Below are 14223 nucleotides of genomic sequence, written 5' to 3'. Positions count from 1 at the left end.
CACCAGGTCAATGAAAAGCCATTCCACCCCACAAAACCTGGTCTTGCAGAGATAAGAAAACTTTCTCGTTGATTTACCAATATTGACATTAAGCAGTAAATCCTGGTGACAGCAAATACCCGCTCCGTCTTTGGCCACCATTTCCTGCTCAGAGCATGCTAGCTTTGAACCTGCCTGTTCTGTGTTTGCCATTTAAATAAATACCTCTATAATACTGCCAGGGTTGCCATGGACTGCAGCTGTGTGCCCAGCTGGGCTTAGCAGTGCTCCATCAGCTGGCCTGTCTCTCCTGTTTCACCAGGAAATCATATAACTGTAGAAAAAGTTAAGTGGGAAGAGATCTCTGGAGATCTTGAATCCAACCCCTGCTCAAAGCATGGCTAACTCTGACCAGACTGCTTAGGGCCTTTTCCAACCAAGTGTTGACCATCTCCAACATTGGAGATATCCTCCCCCCGGCCCCACCTCTGGTCCCCATCCCAGGGCTACACCACTGTCGCGGGAAGAAGCTTTTTCCTTATGTCCAACCAGACTTTCCCCTGTCACAGCTTTTGCTCCTTGCCTCTTGCCCCATCATGGTTCACTTCAGAGAAGACCCCAGCTCCACCTTCTCTGTAACCCACTTTAGGTCTGCAAGTTAGAGTCCACACTAGCCGCCTTCTCTCCAGGTGAAGAAACCGGATTCCCTCAGCCTGTCCTATGCTCCAGCTCCTTATCTCGATTGGCTCAGCTGGGCTCCAGTATAACAATGTCTTCCTCGTAATGGGTTACCCTAAGTGGATTCAGTATTCCAGTGGGAGCTCATCCACATCAAGCAGGGGGAATGGCCACTTGCCTCAACCCACTGGCTGAAACTCAATCCATCTGGATGGACTTGGGGCTTTAAGCATGACTGTGCCTTTGTCTCCTTCAGACTGATGGAGATTTTCAGCAATGAAACACAGCAAATGCAGAGCGAAGAAACCAAAACACGGTTTGTGTGCTTCGTAGTCTTCATAATGATTCTTTTTTCAACCCTATTCTGTACACACCACCTTCCAAGTAATTTGCAAAAGCGCCAAATGTGGTTTGAACACAGAATTACATGCCCCTGGAAATTACTGCTTGTTTGTCGAAATGTTTAATTGCCGACTGAAGGTGCAGCTCTAGTGCTGCGTTTTTGCAGCTAAGCATTACGTTCTGTGCAAGAATGAGCCACCCATTCTCAGGTACCCAAAGCAGTAGCTCTGCACTTCCAGTGGGAAACGCCTCGCGCAGCGACCCGGGGACTGCCCGCCCGACCCCGGCAGGCAGCTCCGAGCGCCCCGCACGCCGCCAGCGCCGGGTCAGCCCCGGGGGAAAACGGCGGCCGCAGCGAAAGCAGCCGCTGCCGCCCTGCGCGCCCTTCTGCAGGATCGCGGGGCGCTGGAAGCCGCGGCGGCCGCCACCCGCCGCGCGGTCCGGCAGTGCGCTCTAGCGGCGGCAGCGGCCCCGCGCCCCCGGGGACGCCCGTGGGGCTGCAGCGGCACGCAGGGAGCGGCCCCGTCCCCGGGGAGGGGGGGGGGGGGCTGCGGCCGGGCACAGGGCAGCGGGGAGGCGCGCGTGGGGTCTCCATCCCCGGGGGGCTCGGGGGGTGGTCGCAAGGCTCTGCCCCCGTGCGCCGGGCACGGCGCGACCTGCCACAGGCTGCTGCAGCAGCTGCAGTGCCGTTGGCAGGAATGAACAGGGAAGTGACATCCTGGCCCCGTGGACACGGCTGCAGCAAGGTGAACATTTGTCCTCGTGGCTGTTGAAGAGTCCTGTGTGTGGTTCAGCTCCCGGTGACACACTCAGTTTGTCAGCGGCGGGGATGTGGTGGCTGTTAAAGATGAGGAAGGCACCTCATTTTTACCAGCGTTTTGCTCTGTTGGAGATGCAAAGGTGACGATTTCGTTCATAACAGTGTTAATTGTTGCACTTCTGGCAGTGTTAATACATTCAAATCTAGCTCCTGTTGTGGCAGAGAGGTAGTATAGCCACTTAAGTGGGAAGGCTTGAAACCATTTGCCCTGGTCGCTTCAAGTGAGGCTCTCTTTTGCCTTTTCTCTAGAAGGGAAGGGGAGGAGAAGACCTCCATGAAGATAAAATACGGAAGATGTGACCCAAGACGGAAAACTGTTCTTCAAAACATAACCTTTGATTTTAAAATCAATGTTCCCTGCATAAAGGTCTAAGCCCTGAATCATCCTCTGCTTCCTCCATGAATAAAGCCATCAATATTAACAACAATACTCCAGACATGGCCTCTCACACCATGGCAGAATGGGACCACTCACTAGGCATTTGTGGCCAACTCAGTCATTTCCGCTCTTGCCTGAAGAAAGGAGCCATGCTGTGAGGTCAGCGTTTATACAAAGCCATGCGAGGACATCTGGAGAATATGGGATTTTCATGTGACCACCTGGTCCGCTTTCCTTTTGTCCAGCCAAACTCTGTCCGCTACAGCACCCAGAGTTCCTTGAGGTGCTACGTGCATGGCAAAGGGTCAGGGCTTGGAGTGCTTTCTGTTGCATTTTTCTTGGGTTTAGGATAATTTTCCCAGTCAATTTGAAGTGCGTTTGCTGAAAAGCATTTTTGCTCAAGAGCACAACTCAGCCTCTCCTGCACCGTTAACTGTGCTCAAGCAAATAATTTACATTAGCTGTAGTTCACTTAGTGAAAGAAAAGGCCAGTCCCCCGTTCTGTGATTAGGCCTCAGCAATCACAAGCTCAGGCAGGTCTTTCAGGGAAATTTTGTACCTCCCCTCTGCTTCTTCTTCCCACAAAGTTGGTGTTTAGGGCTGTCAGGATCCCACACTGGTGGGAGCTGTCATGTATGGGGCTGCATTCAGATTTCTCCCATCCATGTTTCCTTTTGTTTGACAAAGTCACACGTAGCTGATTGCTGGTCAGCGGAAAATCCACAGTGAGACCTGAGGTGCTGAGATTTCCTCTGCCTCCCCGTGTTTCCCCAGCCTCCAGCCCTGCTCCCAGCCTCCATCCCACAGCAAGGACTCTGGGTTGGTGCCGGTGGACGCAACCCCAGCAGAGGAACCCCCTCCCCGGGCTGCATCTGTCTCACACCCCCAAGACCTGCCCCCTGGCAGCACAGGAGAAGGGGCCACACAGATGTAGGGCCCTGAGACACAGCACAAAGAAGAACAGACTTTTCACACCTCAAGAGACAGTCCTCTCCTCTCCCAGCCCACTGCTGTGGGGTCTTTTGGTTGTGATGGTAGATAGCACCTGGTCTTAAAGGCAGCTTGCAAATATGTTATTGTTCAGGGGCCATGGCTTTGTGTTGACCTCACAGTGCAGAAGATTGGGACTTGGCTGGTCTTGTCTTGGCCTGGGCTGATTTTAGCCTGCTTGGCTGTGACAGCAATCAGTGGACAGATAACTAGCACCTACATTTTTTTTCATTTGTACTGGTAACAATTATTTATTCTGTGTGGCTTGAACTGTCTGCGACTCCAGGGCAATACCATGGGTCCCAGCCTATCGCAGTGGTCAGTCACTCATTGCTGCAGGAGCGCCAGCCCGCAAACCCATGTTATTCAAGTGAAGGCAATTTTAGAGAAAACAAGGAGAACAGAAAAAAAACCCCCAATTTGGGAACCACTGAAAAACAACATACATACAGAAATAAACTCAAATGAACCCCAAAACTGAGAAGGAATAAATCATCACCATTAACACCCTGTACCTCCTGATGAAGAGAAGGAAACCTTCACCAGGAACATCATGATCTGCCTATTGAAGACATCAGGATGCTGGCAACTTGTTGTAAGACCCACCCCCCCTACACCCCTGCAGCCATCAACCTGAGGACACAGAAAGGGTAAACATGACATCAAGAAGCAGGGGTAGATACTAAGATTTTTTCTGTGTGTGTGTACAGCCGTATCAACTGCATTACTGAGGTTTTTCTGTATTAACTTGAACTATGAGACTAATAATTGAAAATATTGTATTGTTAAAACTTTTGCATGTAGTAATGGTAAACCCTTGGCTTCGCTTACAGTGTTCCCTTTTTTGTCCATAACGAGATTTTGAGTGTTACACAGGAGGGACAGAGGCAGGAGTTAGGAAGAGAACAAATTCACACTGGCAAATCTATGCCTACATCCAGCTGGCTGCTGCATAAACAACTGGACCATGGTCCATCCCACTACAGCATTCAAGCAAGGGGAATGTTTGTGGAGCCAAATATTCTCTTCCAGAGTCTTGCATTGGGCCATCACTTACACAATCCAGTTTTTGAATGCTCATAGGTAAATAATGTGCCATTTTGATATGCTTCTGAGGATCCCCCACATGCTCAGATGAGATGGCCAGATCTCGATCCGCACAGCAAGATCTCCCAGTGGGCTCACCGCCTCCTGCCACTCCCATCACAGCAGACACCTCCGTGGTCACTACTTTTTGACTAGCCTATCCCAGACTCAGCATCATGGGTTGGTATGGGGTGGCCAGGAAGCCACTCTTTAACTGTTCAATTCTAGGGCCAGCACTCCAGTGAGCACTAATCTGATGACAGACTATGTGCTAAAACACATGGCTATAGAAGTGATGTGAAGCCTAGGACACAGTTTGTTAACCTCAGAAGGTGACAGCCTGGATTCATGAGCACCTTTTCCAAGTGGAAGAGGTCAACATGAGGTGCAGACAGTCTCCTTGCAAGAGCCAGCCACAGGTAAGATTGACTCAAAGGGCTTCATGCATCAAGCGAGCTGCGTCTCTGCCATCAGACCAAGAGTTCTGGTGCTGGCTCAGGACTGTCTCTGAACAAAAAGGTCAGAAGCTGCTCATTAGCTCCTTTATCAGTTAAGATCTCTTTGGGTAGTCCACATCCAGAGAACAGCTTTGCAAATTCCTAATTGGCTAGGAAATCTGAGCTTCCTGGCGTCAGAGAAAGAGAAGGGCAGCAGTAGGCACAGTGAGATCCTCTGATCCAGCCCACAGCTACCATTCCTGCTTACTCCATGGCCACTTTCAGCCAGACATCTGGCCCTGAACATACAATGACCCTATGGACTTCAGTCAGCAGAAAAGGCTAGGATATAGCCTCCTTTTCCTCTTGGCCCAAGCAGCATGGCAAGGGTACTTCATGCTCACTACCTTATTGGTCCCTATACACCCTAGGGACCACCAGCTGCACCCTGTGTTCAAATAGTGATGGAGGTGGTTGGAGTTCAAAGTCTGGCAGCCCTGAGCTGGGCTCCCCACTGAGACCCGTGTTACCTCCCTCTCAGTCTGCCTGCAAAAAGAGGGGTTGGGGTGATTACTTCAGATCCAAAAGTAGCTCCCAGAAATAACCCCAGCTTCCAGGTATAGCTGGTGCCACCATCTCCCACCTTGACTTCTTGGCCTTGGACAGGGAGAAGACATCAATTCAAACAGGAGGAGTGAGTCAAGAAATCAGCTCTGCTGTCTAGATGGTGCCTGTTATGAATCAGGGCTCCAGGCCTACATCAAGACAGTGTGTGAAGCTATTCTTTGTGCCGACCTGTGCCCTGTATCCCCATACACCAGACTCTGTACAGTCAGTCCCCCAAAGAGCATGAGCCTTCCTGTGCTCACGTTACATTACATCCAGGCACTGCATGAGTGGGACATCCTCGCTGATCAGTAATGCTGGCATCGCAGTTCTAGGTAATGGATGCAGCTAAATCCCATCTCCAGCTGCACAGACTGACCTCTAACTACAACTCACAAAGCTTTGGACTCCCTGCCAGGTACTCCCTCCTGGCCAAATGGCAGCTGCTTCCCACGCCTACTCTTTCTCATAAATTTGATGCACTTCTTGGCCTCTTCCAAAGGCAGACAAATCACAGAATCACAGAATTAATACATTTGGAAAAGACCTGTAAGATCATCAAGTCCAACCATCAACCAACACCACCATGCCCACTAAACCATGTCCCACAATGCCACGTCCACACATTCCTTAAACACCTCCAGTGAGGGTGACTCCACTACTTCCCTGGGCAGCTTATTCCAGTGTCTCACCACTCTCTCAGCAAAGAAATTTTTCCTAATATCCAGCCTGAACCTCCCCTGGCGCAACTTGAGGCCATTCCCTCTTGTCCTGTCACTCATCACTTGGGAGAAGAGGCCAACACCCACCTCTCTGCAACCCCCTTTCAGGTAATTGTAGAGAGGGATGAGGTCTCCCCTCAGCCTCCTCTTCTCCAGACTGAATAACCCCAGTTCCCTCAGCCGCTCCTCACAGGACTTGTGCTCCAGACCCCTCACCAGCTTCGTCGCCCTTCTCTGGACACGCTCCAGCACCTCAATGTCCTTCTTGTAGTGAGGGGCCCAAAACTGAACACAGCATTCGAGGTGCGGCCTCACCAGCGCCGAGTACAGGGGCACGATCACCTCCCTACTCCTGCTGGCCACACTATTTCTGATACAAGCCAGGATGCCGTTGGCCTTCTTGGCCACCTGGGCACACTGCTGGCTCATATTCAGCCGGCTGTCGACCAACACCCCCAGGTCCTTTTCTGCAGGGCAGCTTTCCAGCCACTCGTCCCCAAGCCTGTAGCGTTGCACGGGGTTGTTGTAGCCAAAGTGTAGAACCCGGCACTTGGCCTTATTGAACTTCATCCGGTTGGTCTCAGCCCATCGATCCAGCCTGTCCAGATCCCTCTGCAGAGCCTTCCGACCCTCAAGCAGATCAACACTCCCGCCCAACTTGGTGTCATCTGCAAACTTACTGAGGGAGCACTCAATCCCCTCATCCAGATCATAATAAAGATATTAAACAAGATCAGCCCCAAAACTGAACCCTGGGGGACTCCACTTGTGACCGGCTGTCAACTGGATTTCATTCCATTCACCACAACTCTCTGGGCTCGGCCATCCAGCCAGTTTTTAACCCAGTGAAGAGTGCACCTGTCTAAGCCATGAGCCGCCCGTTTCTCCAGGAGAATACTGTGGGAGACGGTGTCGAAGGCTTTACTAAAGTCCAGTTAGACAACATCCACAGCCTTTCCCTCATCCACTAGGCGGGTCACCTGGCAGTCCCAGAGCTATTGAAGAAGACCTTCCTATTTGCTATTTGATAACTTAGCAGATTAAACTACCTGTTCCCACCTCATTCATAGCGCTCCAGGCAGCTTAGGATGTTGACAGGGCATCAGCTGCAGAGCTTGCGTTCCCTCAAAACCCTTCGGGAAGCCAGTCACCACCCTCTCAGAAGAAGAAGGGGCAACTTCTGCCATTATCTGAGCCACATGCAAGCCAGATCATCACCCTGAGGTGTAGAGTTGCCCCTGAAGGCCTGTTACACCCCCCATTAGATACGGTTGTTGCTTGATGAATTGTTCCCACAGATGTTGCTGTTGTGCACAAGGTAAACATGGCGTCAGCCCATGGCTGCATGAACTCCATCTCTGCGGCCAAAAAACCTCACTGGCCTGCGGTGCAGGAAGCAAGACCAAGCATTTCTGGTGCTGCTGCCACAGGACAGGCAACATAACGTTGTCTCCAGAAGTAAAACCGTCTCCAGCTGGCCTGGCTCCATGCTGGAGCAATCTGAGAGTAATTAACGCCAAGCACAATTCCCCTGACCATCTCTCAGCTTGTGTTCCTATCACAGGTAGTAGCCTTGGCTTCCCTACATGACCCTTTTTAGCAGAGACACCTGGCTGGGCTGGAGCTTCATACATAGAGTCTGGTGCACGCTTATGGCCTGGCAGGAGACCTTGAAAGCAGACTGGTGACTCAGGAGGTTGCAGAAGTTTGGTAAGCCACCTCTGGCCTGGCCTTGCCGCCCCCTCCCTCCCTCCGATGTCTTCAACAATCATAGTAGACCAAAAAAAGCCAAGGTAAGACAGACACAGTGAAATGCAAGGAGCAGCACGTGGCACACATCTCGCTCTGGGTCATCGCTCTCCTGGTCTCAGGAGCACAGGGAACACTTGAAAAACTCAGAGAGACGCTTCATTACAAACAACAGGACAAATATTTATTTCCATTACAAGCGAAGTAGAAGAGTAAATGCAAAAAATCTCCAATACGTAATAAAATGTTGTCCTAGACTGTAACAATCTACCTCTTTCTCAAAGTCAGCGCAGGGCCTGACCGTGCCAGAACTCGGGCAAAACAGGAACCGAGAGGCTCTGTCCTTAAAGGAATGAGCACTTTCAAGCCCCTTCTCTCTTCTCATCAGTGTTTACACTTAGTGTTTCCTACAGGGTTATAACCCAAACCTATTGGACTCATCTCCCAGAAATCAAAAGACTAGTTTGAAACTTAGAGTAACTTTGCTAAAAGGAAGGCCCTCAGATATTTACAATAAAGCTTCCAGAAATCAAAATTCTCCTTATTCTGGATGGTGCCTGCAAATGACAAGCAAAGTGCCAGCCAAAAATACATTGAGATCCAAATGTTTAACATATCCCCATGGCACAAGCATACATTGAGATCCAATTGTCTAACATATCCCCATGGCATATCCCCATATCCTCACAGAGAGGCCCAACCCCACAGCTCCCCAAGAATGCGACAACCGTATCTTCCTCTGTTAGGGGCCACGTAGTCACACGAGACACATAGCCGCAGGCACAAGCGCAGGGTCAGCACATGCCACTGCCACAACGTAGAGCTTGGACAGACCTGCAATGTTCAGCACACCCTTTGTGTCTGAGCATGCACAACAGCTCGGAGGGGTTGCAATAACCACAAAACCACAGGAGTGCCGGTGGGAAGGGATCTCTGGAGCCTCCAGGCCTGCTGCAAGCAGAAGGTTGGAGTATTGCCAGCACTAGCACCAGGCAAGTACAGCTTTGTCTATCTTTGTCTCGAAAACCTCAAAGGACAGAGACCCCACACAGGTGTAGGGTCCCTTGCAGGGTCCATGTAGCTCTTCACTGAGCACAAAGCTCCTGCCCAGGGTTTCCAGCTGCTTGTGGCTGAAGTTTAAGCAGTTTGTGGCCATGTGTCTCAGGTCCTTGATGCAACAGGCTCATCACTGCACCTGCTGCAGAAAGTATACTATCTATGTATGTCTGGTTTCCCTAGCTTGTAGGTATAAAAGATCTGGACAGAAATAAGAACAAGCATCTAGACCTTATCTGCAAACAATACATAACTGAACCTTCCCAATTTGTGACTTCTGAGTCATCAAGATCTATCATGCATGTCCTCCAGACATTGAGTTTTACTCCCTGAACTTGCTACAGGGGTCAGGAGCAGCTTACGCAGGACCTGTGTCATCACTGGTGACCGTTTTTTTCAGATTGAACATTAGGCCAGCACCAGGGCTGGAGCAGAGAATAAAAACACGTTGAAGTAATGGGGAACAAGGGCCAGAAGGCCTCTAGGCTCAGGAAATGATCCGGTCCACACTGATAACTGCTTCTACAGGAAGGAAGGAAGGCATTAAAAGGCGGGACAATTCCTCTCCCCGCTACCCCCAAAGCAGAAAGAGGTCAGCATGACTTGCAAAGGAACAGCAGTCCAGACCTTACAAGTGATGAAAGCAGAGCCAGCAGGCAGCTGTCAAAAAACTAAGAGCTGGTATAGCCAGGTCTACGGCTTCTCTTCCAGCTGGTGAAGGGAGAATTTGGGAGAGGAGCTAGCACAGATGCCAAGGAGACCTGCCCCGGGCTGAGGCAGCCAAGCCACAGAAGCAAGACTCTGCTCTCTCCAGGATGGAAGTAGCTTCTGGACGCACCAGGACCAGGAAGGACATCGAAAGAGACAACGCAGCTCTTCAGGAGGGAAAGCAAGGAAGGGAAATACCTGATTCACCTCACCACCCCAAAGATCTGAATGAGGTCTACACTCACCGCCTGTGCCCCCCACTGACAGCAATGCAACCTCCCCAGCTCTGAGTACAGGCAGCAGAGTTTCCTGCAGTACCACAAAAAGGTCCAGACGGACAAGGGGCAGCAGTACCAGGCCAGCCCCAGCCTCCCAGCCCTCGAGGTGGCTCACCCACCCCATGCCACCCTGATCGCTCTGAGAGAGGGATGGGTGCCTTGAATCCAACACTCATCTCTCACCTCAGAGCCCCATGGAAGGCAGACATACAACTTCTCCACCTACTGCAGGGGGCTTGAGCCTCCTCCACCCCAAACTGTGCTGTGGGGACACCCAACCACCTTCCTGCTCCGCTCCATTTCCTCCCTCTCACGTCCTACTTGAACCCCTGCACCTTAGCAACCCGAGAAGGCAAGGAATCTGCCTCTACACAAATTTCGTCCTGCTGAGGACCTCATCTGAAAAATCCTCCATAGAGCAGAAGGTACAGGTGTCTTCATGGGATCAGAGGTCTTTGCAGCAGTGCATAGCAGCAGGACAAGAGACAGTAGACATGAAGTGAGACTGCAGCGGTGCTGAATGGAGACAAGGAGAAACCTCCCCATGATGGCAGTCAAGTTGCCCAAAGAGACTGTGCTGTGTCTGTCCTTGGAGGTTGTCAGAACTCAAGTAGATAGCCCCGAGCAACCTGGTCTGACTCATAGCTGACCCTGCTTTGTGCACAAGGTCAGAACAGAAACTTCCCCAGGTCTCTTCCAACCTGACTTATACTATGATCTGTACCCTTTTGTGATGAGAGAGACCCTGGTGTATATGCACCCTCTCTGTTCTTTCAAAGCTCCTGCTGAGGCTCTGGCTGCACTTTCCACCTACCTCTCCCCATTCAAGGCCCCACCACAATGCAGTACCCCTCACCAACCTCCTCCTGGCCCTGGTCACACAGGCTCCCACCTCCACAGGAAAAAGGAGCTGGATATGGAAATCTGGACAAGGAGATCTGGACAGTAGCAGGGCTACGTCTGCTCCCTCTCAGCTCACAGCCCCAGGCAGAGTCCTGGGCATCCACCACCTCTCCAGGCCCCTTCCAGGGGTGGTGGGATCTGTTAGGAGGGATTTGCTTGAGTTTCCCCATGGATCTATTTATAAGCCTTTGTCTCTCACAGCCGTTCCTATCAGTTGTCCCCTCTTGATGTTTTCTCTAGCTTTTTTTCCATTCTAGGAAAGCTTGAAAGAGGAGCAATTGAAGATGAAAAGGCACCATGTCCTGCTTCTCTCACTTATTTCAGGAAGGAAAGTTTTCCCCCATAGATGCTGATTGCTCTAGGCTACAGACAGAGCTGGGCTAACCTTCAGATCAAAGTAATGTAGGATGTAAGGACCTCCATAGTCCTCTGGACCAGGTCTCCACTCAAAGCAGGTCCAAATTCAATGTTGGATCTAACTCCAAAGCCAGATCAGGTCACTCAGGTTCTGTCCAGTCAAGTTGGGAAGACCTCCAAGGGCAGGGATCCCACAGTCTCGCTGGGTCCCTCTTCCAGGGGCTGAGCATGCTCATGGTAAAAGTTTTTATGCTTCCAATCCCACCATTCTCCCACCACTGCAGCACACAGCATGACCCCCCGAGGTATCCGACTTGCTGTGTTTAGCTGCAACCCCAGCATCCAAACCTTCCCCAGCCCCGGCCACGTTGTTGGTGCGAAGCCTTGTACTAATGCAATAGCTCTGCCCAACTCCAGGGACACGCCACCACATTAGTGCCATGCATCCTGCTTTTATGGCTTTGGCTGCATGAGGCTGGGGAACGCTTCCTCCTGCCTCCCTCCTCCCCCATCCCAGCAGACGTTTTGTTCTGTAAATAAAATCATCAACAGCAGAGATATTTTTAAAAGTGAGATCTTCCTGGATAGACCAGGGGGCCCAGTCAGGTATACCAGGAGCGGGGGATCCTGCCAGGAAGCTTTAGGCACCTGCCCCAGGAAGGGCGTTAGAAGACGAAAGGGCTGTTTGCCCCATCCAGGCACTTGGGACCGCACAGGGCTTCTCTGGGGAGAGTGGATGGGCCTAGGCACCCCACGGGCCCCCCCGGCTTGCTGCGGCACTCCTCGCCGGGAGGCCCGGGCTGGTGGCAGAAGGCGGAGGCGCAGCCCAAGATCTTCCAGATCTTCCTGGGCGGCCCCGGGTCCGGCGGCGTCGGGCAAGCCCCGCAGCCCGCCCCTCTCCCGGGCTCCGGTCCGCGCCGTCGGGCCGCCCGACCTCCCCCGGGCTGGGTCAGAGGGCCGGGACGAACCTGTCGGGGCCGCCGGGGTAGGCGCCGTGCCGCGGTCCGGGCTCGGCGGCGCCCAGCTGCCCTCCGGCGCCGTAGGCTTGGGGCAGCGGCGGGTAGGGCGCGGGGGAGCGGCGGCCGTAGAGCCCGGCGGGGGCGGGCGGCGAGGCCGGCAGCACGATGCGCCCCGACGGCGCGTACAGCTGCCCGGGGCCGCTCGGCGCGTAGGGCCCGGGGGCGGTGGGCAGCGGGGCGTAGGCGTGGGGCAGGGCGGCGGCGGCGGCGCAGCCCTGCGCGGGGTAGGCGGCGGCGAAGGCGCAGGAGGCGGTGGCGGGGGTCGGGGGCAGGTCGGCGGCGAGCGGCGGGGCGGGCAGCGGGAAGAGGCGGCAGGGCGCGGCGGGGCGCTCGGCGAGGAAGGCCGGGTAGGTGGAGAGGTCGCTGCGCTTGAAGCGCTTCCTGCGGCGGAGGAAGGAGCCGCTCTCGAACATGTCGCGGGCGTGGGGGTCCAGCGTCCAGTAATTGCCCTTGCCGGGGCGGCCGGGCTCCCGCGGCACCTTGACGAAGCAGTCGTTGAGGGTGAGGTTGTGGCGGATGCTGTTCTGCCACTTGCGGGGGCTGTCGCGGTAGAAGGGGAAGCGCTCGGTGATGAAGCGGTAGATGCCGCCCAGCGTCAGCCGCCGCTCGGGCGCCTGCCCGATGGCCATGGCGATGAGGGCGATGTAGCTGTAGGGCGGCTTGCCCCGCTCCGCCGGCCGCTTGCGCCGCCGCCGCCCGCCCCGTGCCCCCGCCGCCGCCGCCGCCTCCTCCCCCGGCGGCGCCGCGTCCGCCTTCAGCGGCGGGGGCGGCGGCGGGGGGCCCGGCGGCAGCCGGCTCTCGGCGGTCATGCGGCCGTCGGGGCGGCCCCGAGCCGGGCCGAGCCGAGGAGGCGCAGCGCCGCGCCGCCGCGGCTTTTATGCGGCGGTGTCCGGCGGCTCCGCGCCCGGGCGGCCGGCACTCCCCCTGCAACGCCCCGCAGCCCGGGAGGCGCGGGCAGGGCCGGGCGTGCCACCGCCGCCGCGGGCAGGGGCAGCGCCCTGCCCCGGCACCCACCCCCCCCCCCACCCCGGCTCGCCCCCTCCCTCCCGGGGTCCCCGTCCCCAGCGCCGTCGGGGCGCCGCGATCCCGCCGCCGTCGGGAGCGCACGGCTTCGGGGCACCGGCGGGCACCGAGCGCAGCGGGGGCGTCTCCGGGGTCCCGGTGCGGGTGTCTCGGCACGGCCATTCCCAGCGCTTCCCGCCATAAGGCTCGGCGCCTTTGGGGCCGGTTCGGCGGCGGCTGGCGGCGGGAGGCGAGGTGCGGGGCCGCCGCTGTCGGAGGGAATGCCGGCGGTCTGCGGCACAGGGCAGCCGGCCCCGGGCAGTGTCGCCCGTGGCGCCCCACGCTCCTTTGCGGTAGCGAAGTGGTAGAAACGAATTAAACGTGGAGAAAAACCCAGTGACAGATCTACTACGTGGGGAGAGTAAGCGCGGGCTTAGGCAGCGCAATTTGCTGCAGAGCTGCTACTTAAAACGCACTCGGACTGGGGCCCTCATCTCCCATCCCCAACGACAATTCGGCACAGAGCTGGGCTTCTGGAACCCTCGTTGACCCCTGATGTGACCTGCTTGTCCCTGATCCTTGTGCCACAGGACCTCCAGATACATGATCCTTCCAATGAGGAAGGATGCCAGGCTCTCCATGGGCTGCTACTGGGTCATACTTACCTGCCAGCTCCCTCCTGCTTGCTCAAATACTTAGGGCTGAGGGTTAGACCCGGAACAAGTTCCATGAGTGTGTCCAGCTGGCGAGGAACGCTTGCCCAAGACTGATACCCTGGTGGCACCCACCCGCAGGGCTGGGGGCAGCACAGCCTCCTTGCCTGCTGGCATAGTGATCCTCGGGAGCCAGAGGACAAAGCGGATGGCAGGAGGTCCTAGAGGTGGGACGGAAAGGGTCAGTGCGTGCAGGTGTGCACAGGGATGTGTGTGTGTGGGAGAGTGAGCACACACAGGTACACGGGTGTTCAAGGGCAGTGGCATGGGGTTGAGGACGTGCATGAGAGTTCATGGGTGTGCATTGACATGCAAGTGTGCGTACAAACTACAAACACGTGCCAGTGTGCACAGGTGTGTGGCTGGATCCAGGGCATGAGTGTCCACAGCTGTGTGGGA

The 14223-nt window shown here is 54.8% G+C and overlaps 1 protein-coding gene across 1 annotated transcript; it reads right to left on the bottom strand.

Moving 5' to 3' along the window:
• Nucleotides 1-12039: 12039 nt before the first annotated feature.
• On the bottom strand, nucleotides 12040-12918 carry FOXE1 (forkhead box E1). Its single transcript, XM_059834297.1, has one exon. The coding sequence runs from the start codon at nucleotides 12916-12918 to the stop codon at nucleotides 12040-12042; it is 879 nt and encodes a 292-aa protein (XP_059690280.1).
• Nucleotides 12919-14223: the final 1305 nt, after the last annotated feature.

This window comes from Gavia stellata, chromosome Z (genome assembly GCF_030936135.1).
Source record: "Gavia stellata isolate bGavSte3 chromosome Z, bGavSte3.hap2, whole genome shotgun sequence".
Taxonomy (NCBI): domain Eukaryota; kingdom Metazoa; phylum Chordata; class Aves; order Gaviiformes; family Gaviidae; genus Gavia; species Gavia stellata.
This window is presented reverse-complemented; position numbering and strand designations above follow the sequence as displayed.